Raw genomic sequence first — 15,150 nt, 5'->3', positions numbered from 1 at the left:
TGTCCCTGAGGTGTTGCAATTCCACCGGGTGAGAATCCATATCCGTGAACGACTCAAGACAAGTCTTTGCCTAGTTTGTGTCTGAATCCCCCAGTGCTAAGGAGAGAGCACTGGCAGAGGTGTCAGGAGGGCAGGATCATCTGCTGTGGGATGACAGGGGAGCACTTTGTAGAGGAAGAGGGCATGTGAGCTCATCCCGAGAACCTGTTTAGAATGAAAAATAATTAAGTGGAACAAAAGGAACTTCTGCGGAGAGTCTTTAGTCCACCAGGTTGGTGGTGCCAGGCAAGGTTTTATGCCTCTGCTGTCTATAATGCATACAGACTGAGCGGTTTGTCAGTGAAGAGGACCACATGTGGTAGGGCTCACTGCATCCTGAACACATCAGGACGTTCAGAGTGGCAGGAAAGCGAGGAAGTTAACCTCCCTCTAAATCCAAGCGGGGAGCACTAAGCCTGAGGGGAGGATGGCGGGTGGGGATACCTGGGGCTGGTTGAGAAGCTCCCAGATCAAGTCCTCCTTGCCGCCCACACTTTGGGGCACGATGGTGTGAGAAGGGACCCGGGCCAAGTGGCAGTCCTTGTATTCATCTGCGGGCTTCCGGGTGTTGTCCAGGCAAAGCAGCTCATACTCATTCCTGTCAGCCTTGTTTGCCAAGTTCTCTGGGGAGGGAAAGCCCAGGTGAGCCAACTACAGGAGGCCCATGGTCCATGGTTAGGATGATCCCTGACCCTCACAGAACCATGTAATATGTGACCTGAAGAGGACTGAGAGAGAATTTTTTCCAAACACATTTTATACAGGTAAGGACTAGAGGCCTCAGGAGTGAAACAGCTGGTTCACAGTCTCACTGCAGGTAGACACAGGGCTGGGAGGTGTGCCTGGCCCAGGGCCCTCCAACTGCCCCACTTCTCTTTGTCTCCGCTAATAGGAATGGTGACAGCAAATGTGTACTGGGCAGTCATAGCTCATCAAAGACTTGCTGAAGGCTTTCGGGCTGTGTTGCATTTAATCCTCACAACAACTGGGAGAGGCCAGTAATATGATTATCTCATTCTACAGATGAGGAAACTGAGACTCAGAGACTTAAGGTAACTCATCTGGGGCTGACACATTACCATGCCAGGACAGCCCAGGTCCCCCACTAAAGGGGCCACATTCCCTTTGAGGCAGAGACTGCCGGGGAAAGCTGGGAGGGCAGAGAGCTGGAAGGAGGTCTAGGAGCCTAGTCAGGGCACTCTGCAGGTACAAAGATGAACCAGAAAGACCCTATGAGGAAAACAGGCTCTTTGATTCCACTGTCTAGGTATTAGAAACTGTTGTGGGTTCAATACATTCATATATTGAAGTCCTAATCCACATTGCCTCAGAATTTGACCTTATATGGAAATAGGGTCCTTGCAAATGTAATTAGTTAGGATGTGGTCACACTGGGATAGGGTGGACCCCTAATCCAATACGACTGGTGTTCTTATGAAAAGGGGAAGTTTGAACTCAGAAGACATGCACATAGGGAGAAGGCCATGTGAATATGAAAGCAGAGATTGGAGTGATGTGTCTGTGAGTCAGGCAACACCAAAGATAACCAGCAAACCACCGGAAGCAAGGGCAGCGGCCTGGAACAGATTCTCCCTCACAGCTCTCAGGAGAACCCAACCCTGCCAACACATGATCTTGGCATCCTAGCCTCCAGAGGTATCAGACAATATATTTCTGTTGCTTAAGCTACCCAGTTCATGGTATTTTGCTACAGCAGTCCAAGAAAACGAATACAGATGTTTTACCAAATGGAAAGTCTGGACTGTGAGTAGTCCAGGTTCTCAGCACATTGAACAAAGAATTGAACAAAATGCGCGAATGAGGCAATGAAAGTGCAGATTGATTGAAGAGAAAGTACACTGCACGGAGTGGCAGCAGGGTCCAGTAAGCAGCTCAAGAGCCCTGATTACAGTGTTCTTTAGGGTTTTTATTAAACCAAAAGCATTTGGCAACGCCCAGGTGCTCTTTAGAGGCCTCTAATTGGTTACACCCTATGAAGGATGGCCCATGGCCAATCAGAGGCTGAAGGGGAGACTTCTGAGAGAGAGGATGTGGCCTATATGCTGCCTAATCTTGCCTAGAACTAACGGACTGCACCTGCTGCTCTGTTGCTTCTGACTTAACCCTTGATTACCCTAATTCCCTATTCTTCTGCCTCAGATGGCCTTTGAGGTTGATAAAATCTCAAACCGAAAGAGGAGTGTACTCAGGGCTCCTGTGAGTGGTTACAATTTTAATTCAGTATTTTCTCTAGAAAATATATTTTAAATCTTTACATTAAAAGAAAAGTTTCAAAATGATTTAGTAATGTTAGAATTAAATTTAGAGAATCAATATGACCTAATGACTTCAGAAATAAATCACTTTTCCACCTTGGCCACTCGAGGGCCCAGGGTGACAGCAGCAGCCCGGGGTTCTCCACCCCCACTCATTGTCATAGTCTCATGACATTCTACTACCAGGAAAGAAGGGAATCTTGCAAAATAGTACACAAGTAACTTTGGGCAAAGGTTAATCAAGATGGCCTGGCACAATCTGGTTTCCATAAAGTGAGGATGTTTTCAGATACTCCAGGGGGAGATGGAAGATGCTGCCACTATCATTAAGTTTGGTAACTTGAGCATCCTAAGGACATAATTATTATTTGGAACAACTTGATGAGACCCATAGGTCACCCCACTAATTAAAATTGTGGATAATAAGACATGCATCAATTGCCAAAATGCTAACAAAGCAGGTCAATGTGTAATAATGAGGAGACAGTGAATTGTGAATAATTGAACATGGGAACAAAGGACACTGAAGTCAATTTCATGTTAGGGAAAGACATTAGGTTGTAAGGAACTGGGACCCATGTAAAAAGTAAGGACCTGGCTGGGCGCAGTGGCTCATGCTTGTAATACCAGTACTTTCGGAGGCCAAGGCAGACAGATCATGAGGTCAAGAGGTTGAGACTATATTGGCCAACACGGTGAAACTCCGTCTCTACTAAAAATACAAAAATATTAGCCGGGCATGGTGGTGTGTGCCTGTAGTCCCAGCTACTGAGGAGGCTGAGGCAGGAGGCAGGAGAATCGCTTGAACCCTGGAGGTGGAGGTTGCAGTGAGCTATGATCACGCCCCTGCACTCCAGCCTGGGCAACAGAGCAAGATCCTGTCTCAAAAAAAAATGGTTCTTTTTTTTATTATTAATTATTGTTGTTAATCTCTTACTGTACCTAATTTATAAACCAGACTTTATCATAAGTATGTATGTATAGGAAAAAAAATGGTATATTAGGGTTTGGCACTATCCATGATTTCTAGCATCCATTGTAGGTCTTAGAACATATCCCCCTCGAATAAGGTGGGACTGCTATGTCTGTTCTTTCTTTAGTGCTCAGTTTGCTTAATCTGTAAGTCTACTAAACACATTTTATGAACATTTAAACAATACTTACCATCTAATAAAACAATTTTTAATAATTCTGTGCTGAGAATTACAGGCGCGAGTCACTGTGCCCAGCCAAAATAGAGCAATTATAACATATGCTGTAATAGAAGTTAAGTGAAGGTGGCCTCTCTCTCTCTCAAAATATCTTCTTATACCATACTCACCCTTCTTGTGAAGGCACTGCGACATAAATGGAAAGTGCCAGGAATAGCAATTCACAAGTATGACATTGCCTGCTGTTCTGATAGTGTGATAGAATCTCTCACTGTCCTGCTCTGTCCCTCCCCGGATGTGAATCTTGCCTTTGTCAACGCTGTATCCATGCTGCCCACATTACCCGCCCATTAGTTACTTAGTAGCCTTCTCAGTGATCAGATCCACCACTGTGGTAGGACAGGGCTTCTGTGTTCCAGTAACCCCTATTTTACTTAGTAATGGCCCCAAGGTGCAAGAGTAGTAATGTAATATTTTGCACCTTGGCTGGCCACAGGTCCAACTATGTTAAATGATACTGTCGATAAGGGGGAATTACTGTAACAGAATTTCTGTTTCTGTGCTTACATAGAAACTCTCCTGTGGCATTAATGAGCTTCACCTATCTCTCTATATAAGGCAATTTTTGGGTAAGAACCAGTTCCTCGGCCGGGCACAGTGGCTCACGCCTGTAATCCCAGCACTTTGGGAGGCCGAAGTGGGCGGATCACGAGGTCAGGAGTTCAAGACCAGACTGGCCAACAAGGTGAAACCCCGTCTCTACTAAAAATACAAAAATTAGCTGGGTATGGTGGCTCGTGCTGTAATCCCAGCCACTTAGGAGGCTAAGGTAGGAGAATTGCTTAAACCGGGACCCAGGAGGCGGAGGTTGCAGTAAGCCTAGATCACGGCACTGCACTCTACCCTGGGCTACAGAGAGACTCCATCTCAAAAATTAAATAAATAAATAAATAACCAGCTCCTCTGGCTAGGGTGGGGTCCACGAGGTTCTTTAGCACTTACCACACACTGTTATGTGCCTCACGACACGCATGCCCCACGCCATCCTTCAGACACCTGACAGACAGGAGAGCCACAGTCAGGCACAGGCCTCGCTTCTTCCCCATGCAGCCCCTCTGAGGGTTGGCCGGGGCCGCTGGCTCACAGGGCTTTGCTGGGAGTATCAATCTGTCTCACAGAGGCGATGGCTTTGTCTGAGGGGCCTTTGAACCCCACAGCTAAGCCTAGGCCAGGAGCAGCCAGGAGCTCTGGAAGTCACAAACCCAGCCAACTCTGAGGAGGCAGCATGGGAAAGAAGGACCCTCATTTTCCTCTTAGAAAGCAGCCAAAAGCAACAGGTATTAAAATAAATAAATAAATAAAAACTAAAGGCTTTAAGGCTTTGTATGGGGCTAATAACTTTGGAAAGCCTTGGAGTAGTAGCCATTTCTCTTATGGAGCATGGAGTATGCAGAGGTGCCTGCCAGGGGCTGAGAGGGAGATGGGGCGAGGCATGCATGAGAAGCAGCTCAGCAGAAAGATGTGTGCCGGTAGGTCTTGGCCTTTGGCCCTTTCGAAAACCCAGACCTGTGTCAGTAGATCTCAGAGTCCCAGACACGAGTCTGTCTTCCCAGCATTCCCTCGTCCAGGAGGGGAACATGGGCAGACCCCAAGCTCTGGGGCGGCTAGGGGCTCCCACACAGAAGAGTGCTCTGTGGATGGTTAGGAGCAAGGGTTGGCCATGGGAGGCACCTGGGACCCCAGGTTCCACACTGTTGCTCTGTGTGGCCCGGGGTTGGCCTTGTCCACTCTCTGTGCTTTTGTTTCCCCAGTGTCAGGCTGAGGAGCAGCAGTGGGCTCTCACTCACTTGAAGGCTCCTGTGTAGCCGCAGTACAGTTCATGGGAGGACAGGAACACTCGTCTCTCCCTTTCCCTGCACACAGTTGACACAGGCTGGGAACTTCTTCATGTCCGCACAGGAGACACAGCTGCTGGAGAAGAACTTGGCCGCTGCTGCTCCACACAGAGACATGGACGCCAGGGCATGAGCTGGCCGCGGCCTCCAGGTCACACATGTGTGAGAGAGCAGCCCTCACTGAGAGCCCGTGCATCTGCACACACCTCCCAGGACTGGCCGAGGAAGTGGGTGTGCAGGGGCCAGCCAGTGCAGCCTGCCGGAGGTGGCTGGCAAGGCCCACGCATTTAATAGATGAGTTACCTTAAAAAAAGGAGAGAGGTTTAGTATACAGGTAAAAGGCCACTGGGCCTTGTGAACACCATCCAGATGAGAAGCAAAAATAATTGGCATGGCTTTTAGTCCATCTTGTGGGCTCCAGCTCATGACTTTGGCCTCTAGGTAGTTCTTGCACACTTTACATGCATCTTTACATACATCTTTACATACATCGCTCTTTCCTGACTGACTCCTCTGCAAACACCAATAACAGATGCAAAAAGACAGCAGTCTTATAGAGATTACTAGCACCCACAACTGTGGAAGGTCAATTTCCTCTAAGATACCTTTCTTTCCATAAACACACACACATTAGCAAAAACAGATGAAAATTTATGCACATCTTTATGACCCTTACTGAATAATTCAAAATTGGTTTCCAGAAATGATATAGAAATGTATGATTTATAATGCCAATAGCAATGCATACCAATTTCACTGCAAACCTACCAGTGAGAAGTGTGATCGGTTTAGAAATGCCATTACATTACTAGATATAAACTGTTACTTTTAGAATGGTTTTATTTGCATTTCTTTATTAAAAGGGATGAACATTTTTCCTTTATTAATATCCTTAGTTGTACTATCTCAGGCAGTGTGCCAAGCATGTTTCTTTCCTCTAATTTTCACAGTTGTTATTGTACCCTGTTTTAGAGAAAAGATTTTTTAAAAACTGTCAGGGAATGAAACAACTGGGGTTGAACTTAATATTTGAACCATCCAGGTCTGTTTGACTCCAAAACCTATACAGCCTTTTAACTGTCTATAGGTAAGAAATATTAAAGAAAAAGAACAGAAGATGCCAAATTACCTTACACAGAATCCCATGCTGGTGATGAAAAGGGACAAATTTACTTGAAAATTTCTTCAGTAGTAGCAACAAAGGGTAAGAAGCACAAGCAAAGGAGTGGAATTATGCAGGCCAGGCACCTTTGTGTGGAATATCAAGATACGGCCTTTTTTAGAAGTCTGGATTTTCAGCCACCACTGTACTTATATTAAAAAAAAAAAGTGGAGAGTAGCTGGATGTGGTATTGTCTGCTTACAGCCCAGCTCCTTGGAAGGTTGAGGCGGGAGGATTGGTCTCACTATGTTGAGACCAACATGGGTCTCTACAAAAAATAAAAAATTAGCTATGTATGGTGGCATGTGCCTATAGTTCTAGTTACTCAGGAGGCTGAGGTGGGAGAATCTCTTGAGCCCAGGTCTGAGACTGCAGTGAGCCATGATTGCACCACTGCACTCCAGTCTGGGCAACAGAGTGAGAACATATCTCCAAAAAAGGAAGAATGAAAGAACAAAAGAAAAGGAAGAAAGGAAGAAGGAAGGAAGGAAGGAAAGAAGGAAAGAAGGTAGGGGAAGAGTGTGAGTAAAAGCCAGGAAGCCTCCCATCACTTGAAAAAAAAATGGAGAAAAAGTTCAAATAGAAGCGTCATAAAAGACTATATATGGATATAGGAATGGCCAATAAGAACATGAAAAGATCTTCACATCTTGAGTCCCCAGAGAAATGCAAATTAAAACCACATGGAGATCAGTTTCACTACATACCTATTAGAACGCATATCTGTTAGAATGGCTAACTCTGAAGACTGACACCACCGAGAACCAGCAGGACATGGGGCAGCTGAAGCTCTTATATGCCGCTGCTGGGAACGTAAAATGGCACAACTATTCAAAGTTAAATTGAACATACACTTACCAGTATGCCCCAGTAATTCTAGATATTTAGAATTTCCCCAAAGACTTGTCCACTAATGTTTATTGCAGCTTTATTCATAATAGCCCCAAGTGGGAGACAATCTAAATGTCGATCAACAAGTGAATGGGTAAATAAGCTGTGGTAAAGCCATTCATGAGAGTACTACTCAATAATAAAAAGGAATGAACCATGACACACACAAGAACATGAATGACTCTCAAAACAATTATGCTGAGTTAAAAAAAAAAGCCAAACAAAGCACAATATACTCTGTGATTCCACTTATGTGAAATCCTAGAAAAGACAAAACTGATCTATAGTGGCAGAAAGTAGGAATGACTGGGAGGAGGAAATGGGGTATCTTGAGGGTGATGAAAATGTCATTTATCTTGGTGATAACTACGTGAATCATTATATTTGCCAAGATTCACTGGACTGTATGTATACTTTAACTGAGTGCATGGTATTATATTATAGGTAAATCATACTTCAATAAAGATGATTTTAAAGGCCAGGGGCAGTGGTTAACACCTGTAATCCCAAAATTTTGGGAGGCTGAAGCAGAAGAATCACTTGAGCCCAGGAGTTCAAGACTATAGCCTGGCAAGATGGTGAGACTCCATCTCTACAAAAACTTTTTAAAAATTAAAAATTAGCTGGGCCAAAAGAAGCTGTCATCAGAGTGAACAGGCAACCTACAGAAAGGGAGAAAATTTTTGCAATCTACCCAGCTGACAAAGGACTAATATCCAGAATCTACAAGGAACTTAAACAAATTTACAAGAACAAAACAAACAATCCCATCAAAAAGCGGGTGAAGGATATGAACAGACACTTCTCAAAAGACATTTATGTGGCCAACAAACATGAAAAAAAGCTCATCATCACTGTTTAATACAGAAATGTAAATCAAAACCACAATGAGATACCATCTCATGCCAGTTAGAATGGTGATCATTAAAAATACAGGGAACAATAGATGCTGGAGAAAATGTGGAGAAATAGGAATGCTTTTACACTGTTGGTGGGAGTGTAAATTAGTTCAACCATTGTGGAAGACAGTATAGCAATTCCTCAAGGATTTAGAACCAGAAATACCATTTGACCCAGCAATCCCATTACTGGGTATATACCCAAAGGATTATAAATCATTCTATTATAAAGACACATGCACATGTATGATTATTGCAGCACTATTCACAATAGCAAAGACTTAGAGCCAACCCAAATGCCCATCAGTGATAGACTGGATAAAGGAAATGTGGCACATATACACCACAGAATACTATGCAGCCGTAAGGAAGGATGAGTTAATGTCCTTTGCAGGGACACGGATGAACCTGGAAACCATCATTCTTAGCAAACTAACACAGGAACAGAAAACCAAACACCACATATTCTCACTCATAAGTGTGAGTTGAACAATGAGAACACATCAACACAGGGAGGGGAACATCACACACTGGGGCCTGTTGGGGGTTGAGGGGCTAAGGGACAGATAGCATTAGGAGAAATACCTAAGATAAATGATGGGTTGATGGGTGCAGCAAACCACCATGGCATGTGTATAACTATGTAACAAACCTGCACGTTCTGCACATGTACCCCAGAACTTAAAGTATAATAACAATAAAAAAAAGAAAATTTAAAAAAATTAGCTGGGCATGGTGATGCACACCTGTAGTTGCAGCTACTCAGGAGGGTGAGATGGGAGGATCACTTTAGCCTAAGAGTTTGAGGTTGCAATGAGCTATGCTCACACCACTGCACTCCAGCCTGGGTGACAGAGACCCTGTCTCAATAAAAAGAAAAAAAAAGATTTTTAAAAGAAAGAGAAAGTATGTGTAAGCAAGCTAAGGGTAGACAGAGTCAAGTAACCTAGACTAGATCACTCACTGAAAGCACTGGCCATGTGACAATTTGAAGTAGGAGTATTCAGAGCCCACTATGAATATTTCAGACTGTTCCTGAAACAGGAAAGTTGTGTATGCTTGCTGAAAAGAGAAAGTTCTGAAGAAGGGCAAAAAGCTGAGAAAGGAGGTGAAGGCCAAGGTGGAGATACAGACTGTCTGAGCCCTTGGCTACTGGCTCTTTCAGGGCACGCCACTAACTGTCCCCTTCCCTTTGGTCTTTTCTATTTAAGCTACTTTGGTTGCGTTTTCTGTCATTTGCCACCAGAATAGCTCTTGTATGACTAGAACGCTGAGCTTTGAAGAAAGCATATCCCAGTCTCCGGCCTGGTCCAGCAGCCAGGAGGGAGGGAAGGTGAGAGCGGAGGCCGAAATGGGCAGCTCTTGTCTCTGGTTTGTAAACACAGGGTGAATTGGGAAAATGAACTTTTGATCAGAGCCTGACATTGCCAGGACAAGAGACAGAGGAAGAACAGGCAGCACTGTTCCAGCAGAATTTGGAAACAATCCCGGACGGGCTGCACTCTGGGTTTCCTTGCGACTGCCATTGAGCCACATCTGTGCTCTACCTTCTAGCCTTCCCTAGCCCCAGCAGAGCTCTCTGTGTGGGCCCACGTGGCCGTGCTGAGCCAGGGAGGGGCCACCACAGTACTTCCCTTCCGTCCATCTTCTTGCTCTGCCCTTGCCGATGTTACCCCTCACTCCACATAAGACATCCTACCCCAGAAATTATTTACAGCAGCCTCAGACATGGCAGAACCAGGGCTGGACAGAACCAACAGTTGCTGAGCCAGGGAGCGCTCTTCACATGCATTAGTTGATTGACTTCCAATCACTGCCTTCCTCAAATGACCCAGCCAAGAGCCCTGGAGGAGCCCACCCTCGCAAAACAGGAAGGGACCCCCAGGATTTTTACCAGTGTAACTCACCTGTGCCTAGAGCTCTGCCTGCCACTAGACACAGTATCTCATTTTCACAGTACTTGTGTGTTTGTTGTGAAAAGGCAATTACTAGTGAATGAAACCAGCTCAGAGATGTCAAGGGACGGCTCAGAGTCACACAGCAGTGAGTGACAGGTGGATCTCATTCTACAGTGATTGCTTTTTCCCTATATCTCTCTACCTTTCTGTTGTATGGTAAAAGTACTAGAAGCACTATCCAGTTTGGGGCAAGAAAGACCCCTCTGGGTTAGATGTTAGGCACACCTGACACGTGTCCCACCTGCTCCTTCCCCACGCTTCATAATAACCCTTAAGCCCAGGGGGAAGAAATCCCTTCTCTCCTCTAACCCCATTTCCTTCAACTGTAAAGAGGATCAGTAACCTCTAGGCCAGGGGTCATGAACTTATTCTGTTACGAGCTAAAGAGTAAATAAGACACACAGTCTCTGTCACAACTACTCAACCCTGACCTTGAAGCCTGTGAAAGTTGATCATGCAGAATTGGGTCATTTTTGTCATAACCAACTAAAACAGAGTGAGAAGTCATGGGGAAAAAGCACTGGGGACACATAACATTGCTCCACATGTGAAATTCTCAGCAAGCCTGGCTGCTGAAACTGCCTATTGTAACCTAAGACCAGTTTTAGTTAGCAGCTACTGAAACCTCATTTTACCTGTTACAGTCCCTCAACAATCAGGACTTGCCAGTTCCCCAAAACTTTACTTGTGCCAATGAACTTTCTAGAAGAACATTTCTCCTTTTCTATGGAACCTCCAATCTTCTCTTTGTTCTTTGGACAAATGGAGGACCATCCAGTCTGTGTATATGCCCGGAATTTCAATTCTTATTCCCAAATAAAGTGTTTTAAACTTAGAGATATTTGACTTGGACAAGCCTGAAAGCTGCCATAGATGATATTTAACTGAGTGAGCATGACTGCATTCTAATAAAATTTTATTTATGGACACTGAAATTTGAATTTTATGTAATTTTCATGTCACATAATATTGCCGTTTTTTTTAATTTCCCCTTCAACTTTTTTGACAGAGTCTCATTCTGTTGCCTAGGCTGGAGTGCAGTGGTGTGATCTCAGCTCACTGTAACCTCCACCTCCCTGGTTCAAGCCATTCTCATGCCTCAGCCTCCCGAGTAGCTGGGATTAGAGTCACACGCCACCACACCCGGCTAATTTTTGTATTTTCAGTAGAGACGAGGTTTCACCACGTTGGCCAGGCTGGTCTGGAACTCCTGACCTGAGATGATACACCACCTCAGCCTCCCAAAGTGTTGGGATTACAGGCCTGAGCCACCGCGCCCGGCCTGTCCCCTTCAACCATTTAAAGATGTGAAAAGCGTTCTTGGCTCATCCAGCTGTATACGACACCAAGCCACCGACAGGATTTGGCCAGCTAGTCACAGCCTACAACCCTCTCCCTAGTCAATGGAGTTTCTGCAAGGACCAAAGTGTCAGGTGCGCCCTCGTGGAGAAAGCACTTTTAGGGGCTCATCGCAGCCCTGGAGGCCCGCTTGTCCGGTCGTTGTGCAGGGTCCGGCTGTGACCGACCCGATGCTGGCACCCAGTGCCTCCCCGGTGCACCCTGCAGGGCCGGCGCCCACCTCCGCTCCCGGCGCCCACTCACCCAGGGCTCCAGCGCACGGCAGGGCGCAGAGGGCCAGCCTCATTCTCCGCGGCCGGCGCGCGTCACCAACCCCGCTCTCCCGCCTCGTCCGGCTTTACCCCGTTGGAGCAAGCAGCGCCTCCTGGGAAAGGTTCGCCCGCCAGAGCTGATAGCCCTCGCCACTCCTCCCACTCCTCCCCCGGGGCAGCCAGCGAGCAGCCCGTGCCCTCCGCGGGACCGAAGGGCTGCAAGATGTCAGCCCCTCTCCAGTCCCCTGTCCAGCGCCTGCCCACCTCGGGCGAGGGGGCCGCACCGCAGAGCCTGAGCAGCTTCGGAGCGCGCTGGTCTTTACACTTTACAACCCAGAGACAGATCCGCCGGGGGTGCCAGGTGAGTTGCCAGTACACAGGTTTCCGACCCCCGGACCCTCATCTAGCCCAGCAGTTCCTCAACATCTCAAAAACACAAAATCCTCGGGATTCCGGGGCAGTCCATAGGGTGGAAACTGTGGGCCCTTCCCCTTGGAAAGCACGCGCACACATATACACAACGTTTTGAACATAATTGTCAGGGATTCTCAGACTCTTTCTCCCAAAGGGTTTCCATCGGGAGAATGGACCACTCCTGTGTCCTCTCGGAAACTCCACCAAAATGACACTGTCCTCAGCAGCCCTTTGCTCTGGAAGGCCGAGGTCAGGTGAAGCCCCAGAGAGGGCTGCCTCTCCTCACCCCTGCAGCCCCATCCTGCTCAGGTCTGTGACTTCTGCCTGGAGAAAATCTGAATTTAAATGAAATTTTAAGAACTTTTAAAGTATAATAAATGTACATAAAATATCACATGTGCTAAATAAATGTGCAGCTTAATTATCATTAAATGAACACACCCACATAACCAGCACCCCCATCAAGAAACAGAACATTAACAGAGCTGGCACAGCCCAGGGCGGCCTCTTTCACTTACTTCCCATTCTCCCTCCCATAAAAGTACCCATTATCTTGACTTCTAACACATAGACTAATTCTGCTGATTTGTGAGATTTATACAGATGGAATCATACTGTGCGTACAATTCTGTTTGGCTTCTTTTGCTGGAGAGGCTGTGTGTGAGATTCACCTATGCTGTGTATAGCTGCCCTTTACTCATTCCTGGTGTTGCGTATTCTACACTGTATGCAGGACATTTTGTCTTTGCTCCTGATGGCTGTAGTCTTCAGTTTGGGCTCTTATGGATACTGCTGCTGTGAATATAATTATAATTTCATTTTCTATCTGTTGTTGGTATCTGGGGAAAAAAATTGTTTTTTGTATATTGACCTTGAATCCAATGATCTTGCTGAATTGTCTTCTTAGTTGGAATTGCTTCTTTTCTATTTACATCCTTATGTCTTATATGAATAATGTCGGTTTTGCTTTTTCCTTTCAGATCCTTAGGAGTCTTTTTTCTTTTGACTTACTGCACTGGCTAGAACTTACATTACATTTTACTACATGTCTTTTAGTGCACTTAGGTATGCATTACTGCAGGGTTTCCCCATATATCATGAAGCAGATATATATTCAGCTTCAACAGATACTGCCAAACTGTTAATACAATATTGAGTAGAAGTGGTGATAGGGAAAGTTTTCAATTCTTCTCCGTTATGCAAACATTTTGCTGGTGTTTTGTTTTGTTTTAAATATTATTAACCATATCAAGGATCTTTCCTTCCTTCCTGGGTTGCCTAATTTTTTTTTTAAATCATGAATGGATGTTGCATTTTGTCAAGTATTTTTTCTACACCTAAGGTAATCATATGATTCCCTTTTCTTTTTATGCTAATGTGAACTTCTCTAATTCTCTTTCTTTCTTTCCTTTTTCTGTTTTCCTCCCTCCTTCCCTCCTTCCCTTCCTCCCTCCCTTTCTGCTTCCCTCCCTCCCTCCCTGCCTCTTTTTCTCTCTCTTTCTCTCTCTCTTTCTTTCTTTTTCTCTTTCTTCTTGCTTAATAGGGTCTTGCTCTATTGCCCAGGCTGGAGTACAGTTGTGGGATCGTAGTTCACTGAAGGCTCCACCTCCTAAGCTCAAGCGATCCTCCCTCCTCAGCCTCCCAAGTGCCTAGAACTGCAGGTGTGCACCATCACGCTGGGCTCCGTTAATTGATTTTAAAAGGTTAAACTACTCTTACATTCCTGGAATAAATCCCGCCTGGCTATTATGTATAACATTTTTTACATATTGCTGATCTTGATTACTTTTTTTAGAATTTTTTGCATTTGTGTTGATAAGAGAAATCATTCTGCAGTTTTCTTAATGTCCATAAAAGTTTGGTTTCAAGGTTATAACGGCTCATAAAATGAACTGAAATATGCTACTTCTTTTCTTATTCTCTGGAAGATACTGTGTAAGAATAGCGTTCTTTCTTTCTTAAATGTTTGGAAGCCTTCACCAGTTAAGCCATCTGTGTTTAGAATTTTACTTGTGGAAAAGTTTTTGATAACAGATTGAGCTAGAGAAATATCCAGATTCTATGATTCTTCAAGCTTCAATGTTGGTGAGTTTTGTTTTTTTAAGAAATGTGTCCATTTTATCAAAATTTCAAATTTATTGATATAAAACCATTCACAACCTTATCCTTCGACATTTTTAGTATGTGGAGGATCTCTCTTTTCATTGTTGATATTGGTGATTTATGTTTACTATGTTACTACTTTTCCTTGATTAGTATTGCCAGGATTTTACCTATATCATTAATCTTCTCAGAGAATCAACCTTGGCTTTGCTGATTTTCTCTATTGGACATTCATTTATCATTTCATTGATTTCTGCTCTGTTGACTCCCTCTCTCTCTCTCTCTCTCTCTCCCATTCTCTCTCTCTCTCTTTCTCTCTTTCTTTCTTTTTCAGACTCACTCTATTGCCCAGATTGCAGCCCTCTGCAACCTCTGCCTCCCGGGTTCAAAATATTCTCCTGCCTCAGCCTCCTGAGTCACTGGGATTACAAGCATGAGCCATAGCACCCAGCTAATTGTTTTTTGTTTATTTGTTTTAGGTGAGATGGGATTTTACCGTGTTGTCCAGGCTGGTCTTGAACACCTGGCCTCAAGTGATCTGCCCACTTTGGCTTCCCAAAGTGTTGGGATTACAGATATGAGCCACCGTGTCTGGCTTCTCTTGCTTTTTTTTTTTGGCAGGGGACGGAGTTTCGCTCTTGTTACCCAGGCTGGAGTGCAATGGCACGATCTCAGCTCACCGCAACCTCCGCCTCCTGGGTTCAGGCAATTCTCCTGCCTCAGCCTCCTGAGTAGCTGGGATTACAGGCACG

The 15,150-nt window shown here is 45.1% G+C and overlaps 2 protein-coding genes across 8 annotated transcripts in view; one reads left to right on the top strand and one right to left on the bottom strand.

Moving 5' to 3' along the window:
• LOC108287353 (serotransferrin-like) overlaps positions 1–12,132 on the bottom strand; it is a 31,379-nt gene extending 19,247 nt beyond the window's left edge. For 2 of the 6 annotated variants that reach the window (XR_005196487.1, XR_005196488.1), the window contains exon 1: positions 11,874–12,132. Coding sequence is in view for 1 of the 6 variants with exons in the window: in XM_037730355.1 (XP_037586283.1) it covers positions 430–662; positions 11,874–11,916 (276 nt within the window). In the remaining 5 variants the exon portion in view is untranslated. Of the gene's footprint in view, positions 1–46; positions 663–11,873 lie in introns of those variants that run through there. The other 4 variants (XM_037730355.1, XR_001818298.2, XR_005196490.1 and 1 more) reach the window with 4 other exon arrangements.
• The window catches only part of TOPBP1 (DNA topoisomerase II binding protein 1), a 74,700-nt gene continuing 71,639 nt past the window's right edge, over positions 12,090–15,150 (top strand). Inside the window, exon 1 of one of the 2 annotated variants that reach the window (XM_017505710.2) lies at positions 12,090–12,242. In XM_017505710.2, the coding sequence (XP_017361199.1) occupies positions 12,105–12,242 (138 nt within the window). In that variant the 5' untranslated portion in view covers positions 12,090–12,104. The remainder of the gene's footprint in view (positions 12,243–15,150) is intronic. The other variant, XM_037730348.1, reaches the window with a different exon arrangement.

The sequence above is a fragment of the Cebus imitator genome, unplaced genomic scaffold, assembly GCF_001604975.1.
Source record: "Cebus imitator isolate Cc_AM_T3 unplaced genomic scaffold, Cebus_imitator-1.0 Scaffold340, whole genome shotgun sequence".
In the NCBI taxonomy this organism is placed as follows: domain Eukaryota; kingdom Metazoa; phylum Chordata; class Mammalia; order Primates; family Cebidae; genus Cebus; species Cebus imitator.
Note: the sequence above shows the minus strand (reverse complement) of the source record. Positions and strands in the feature narration are given on the sequence as shown.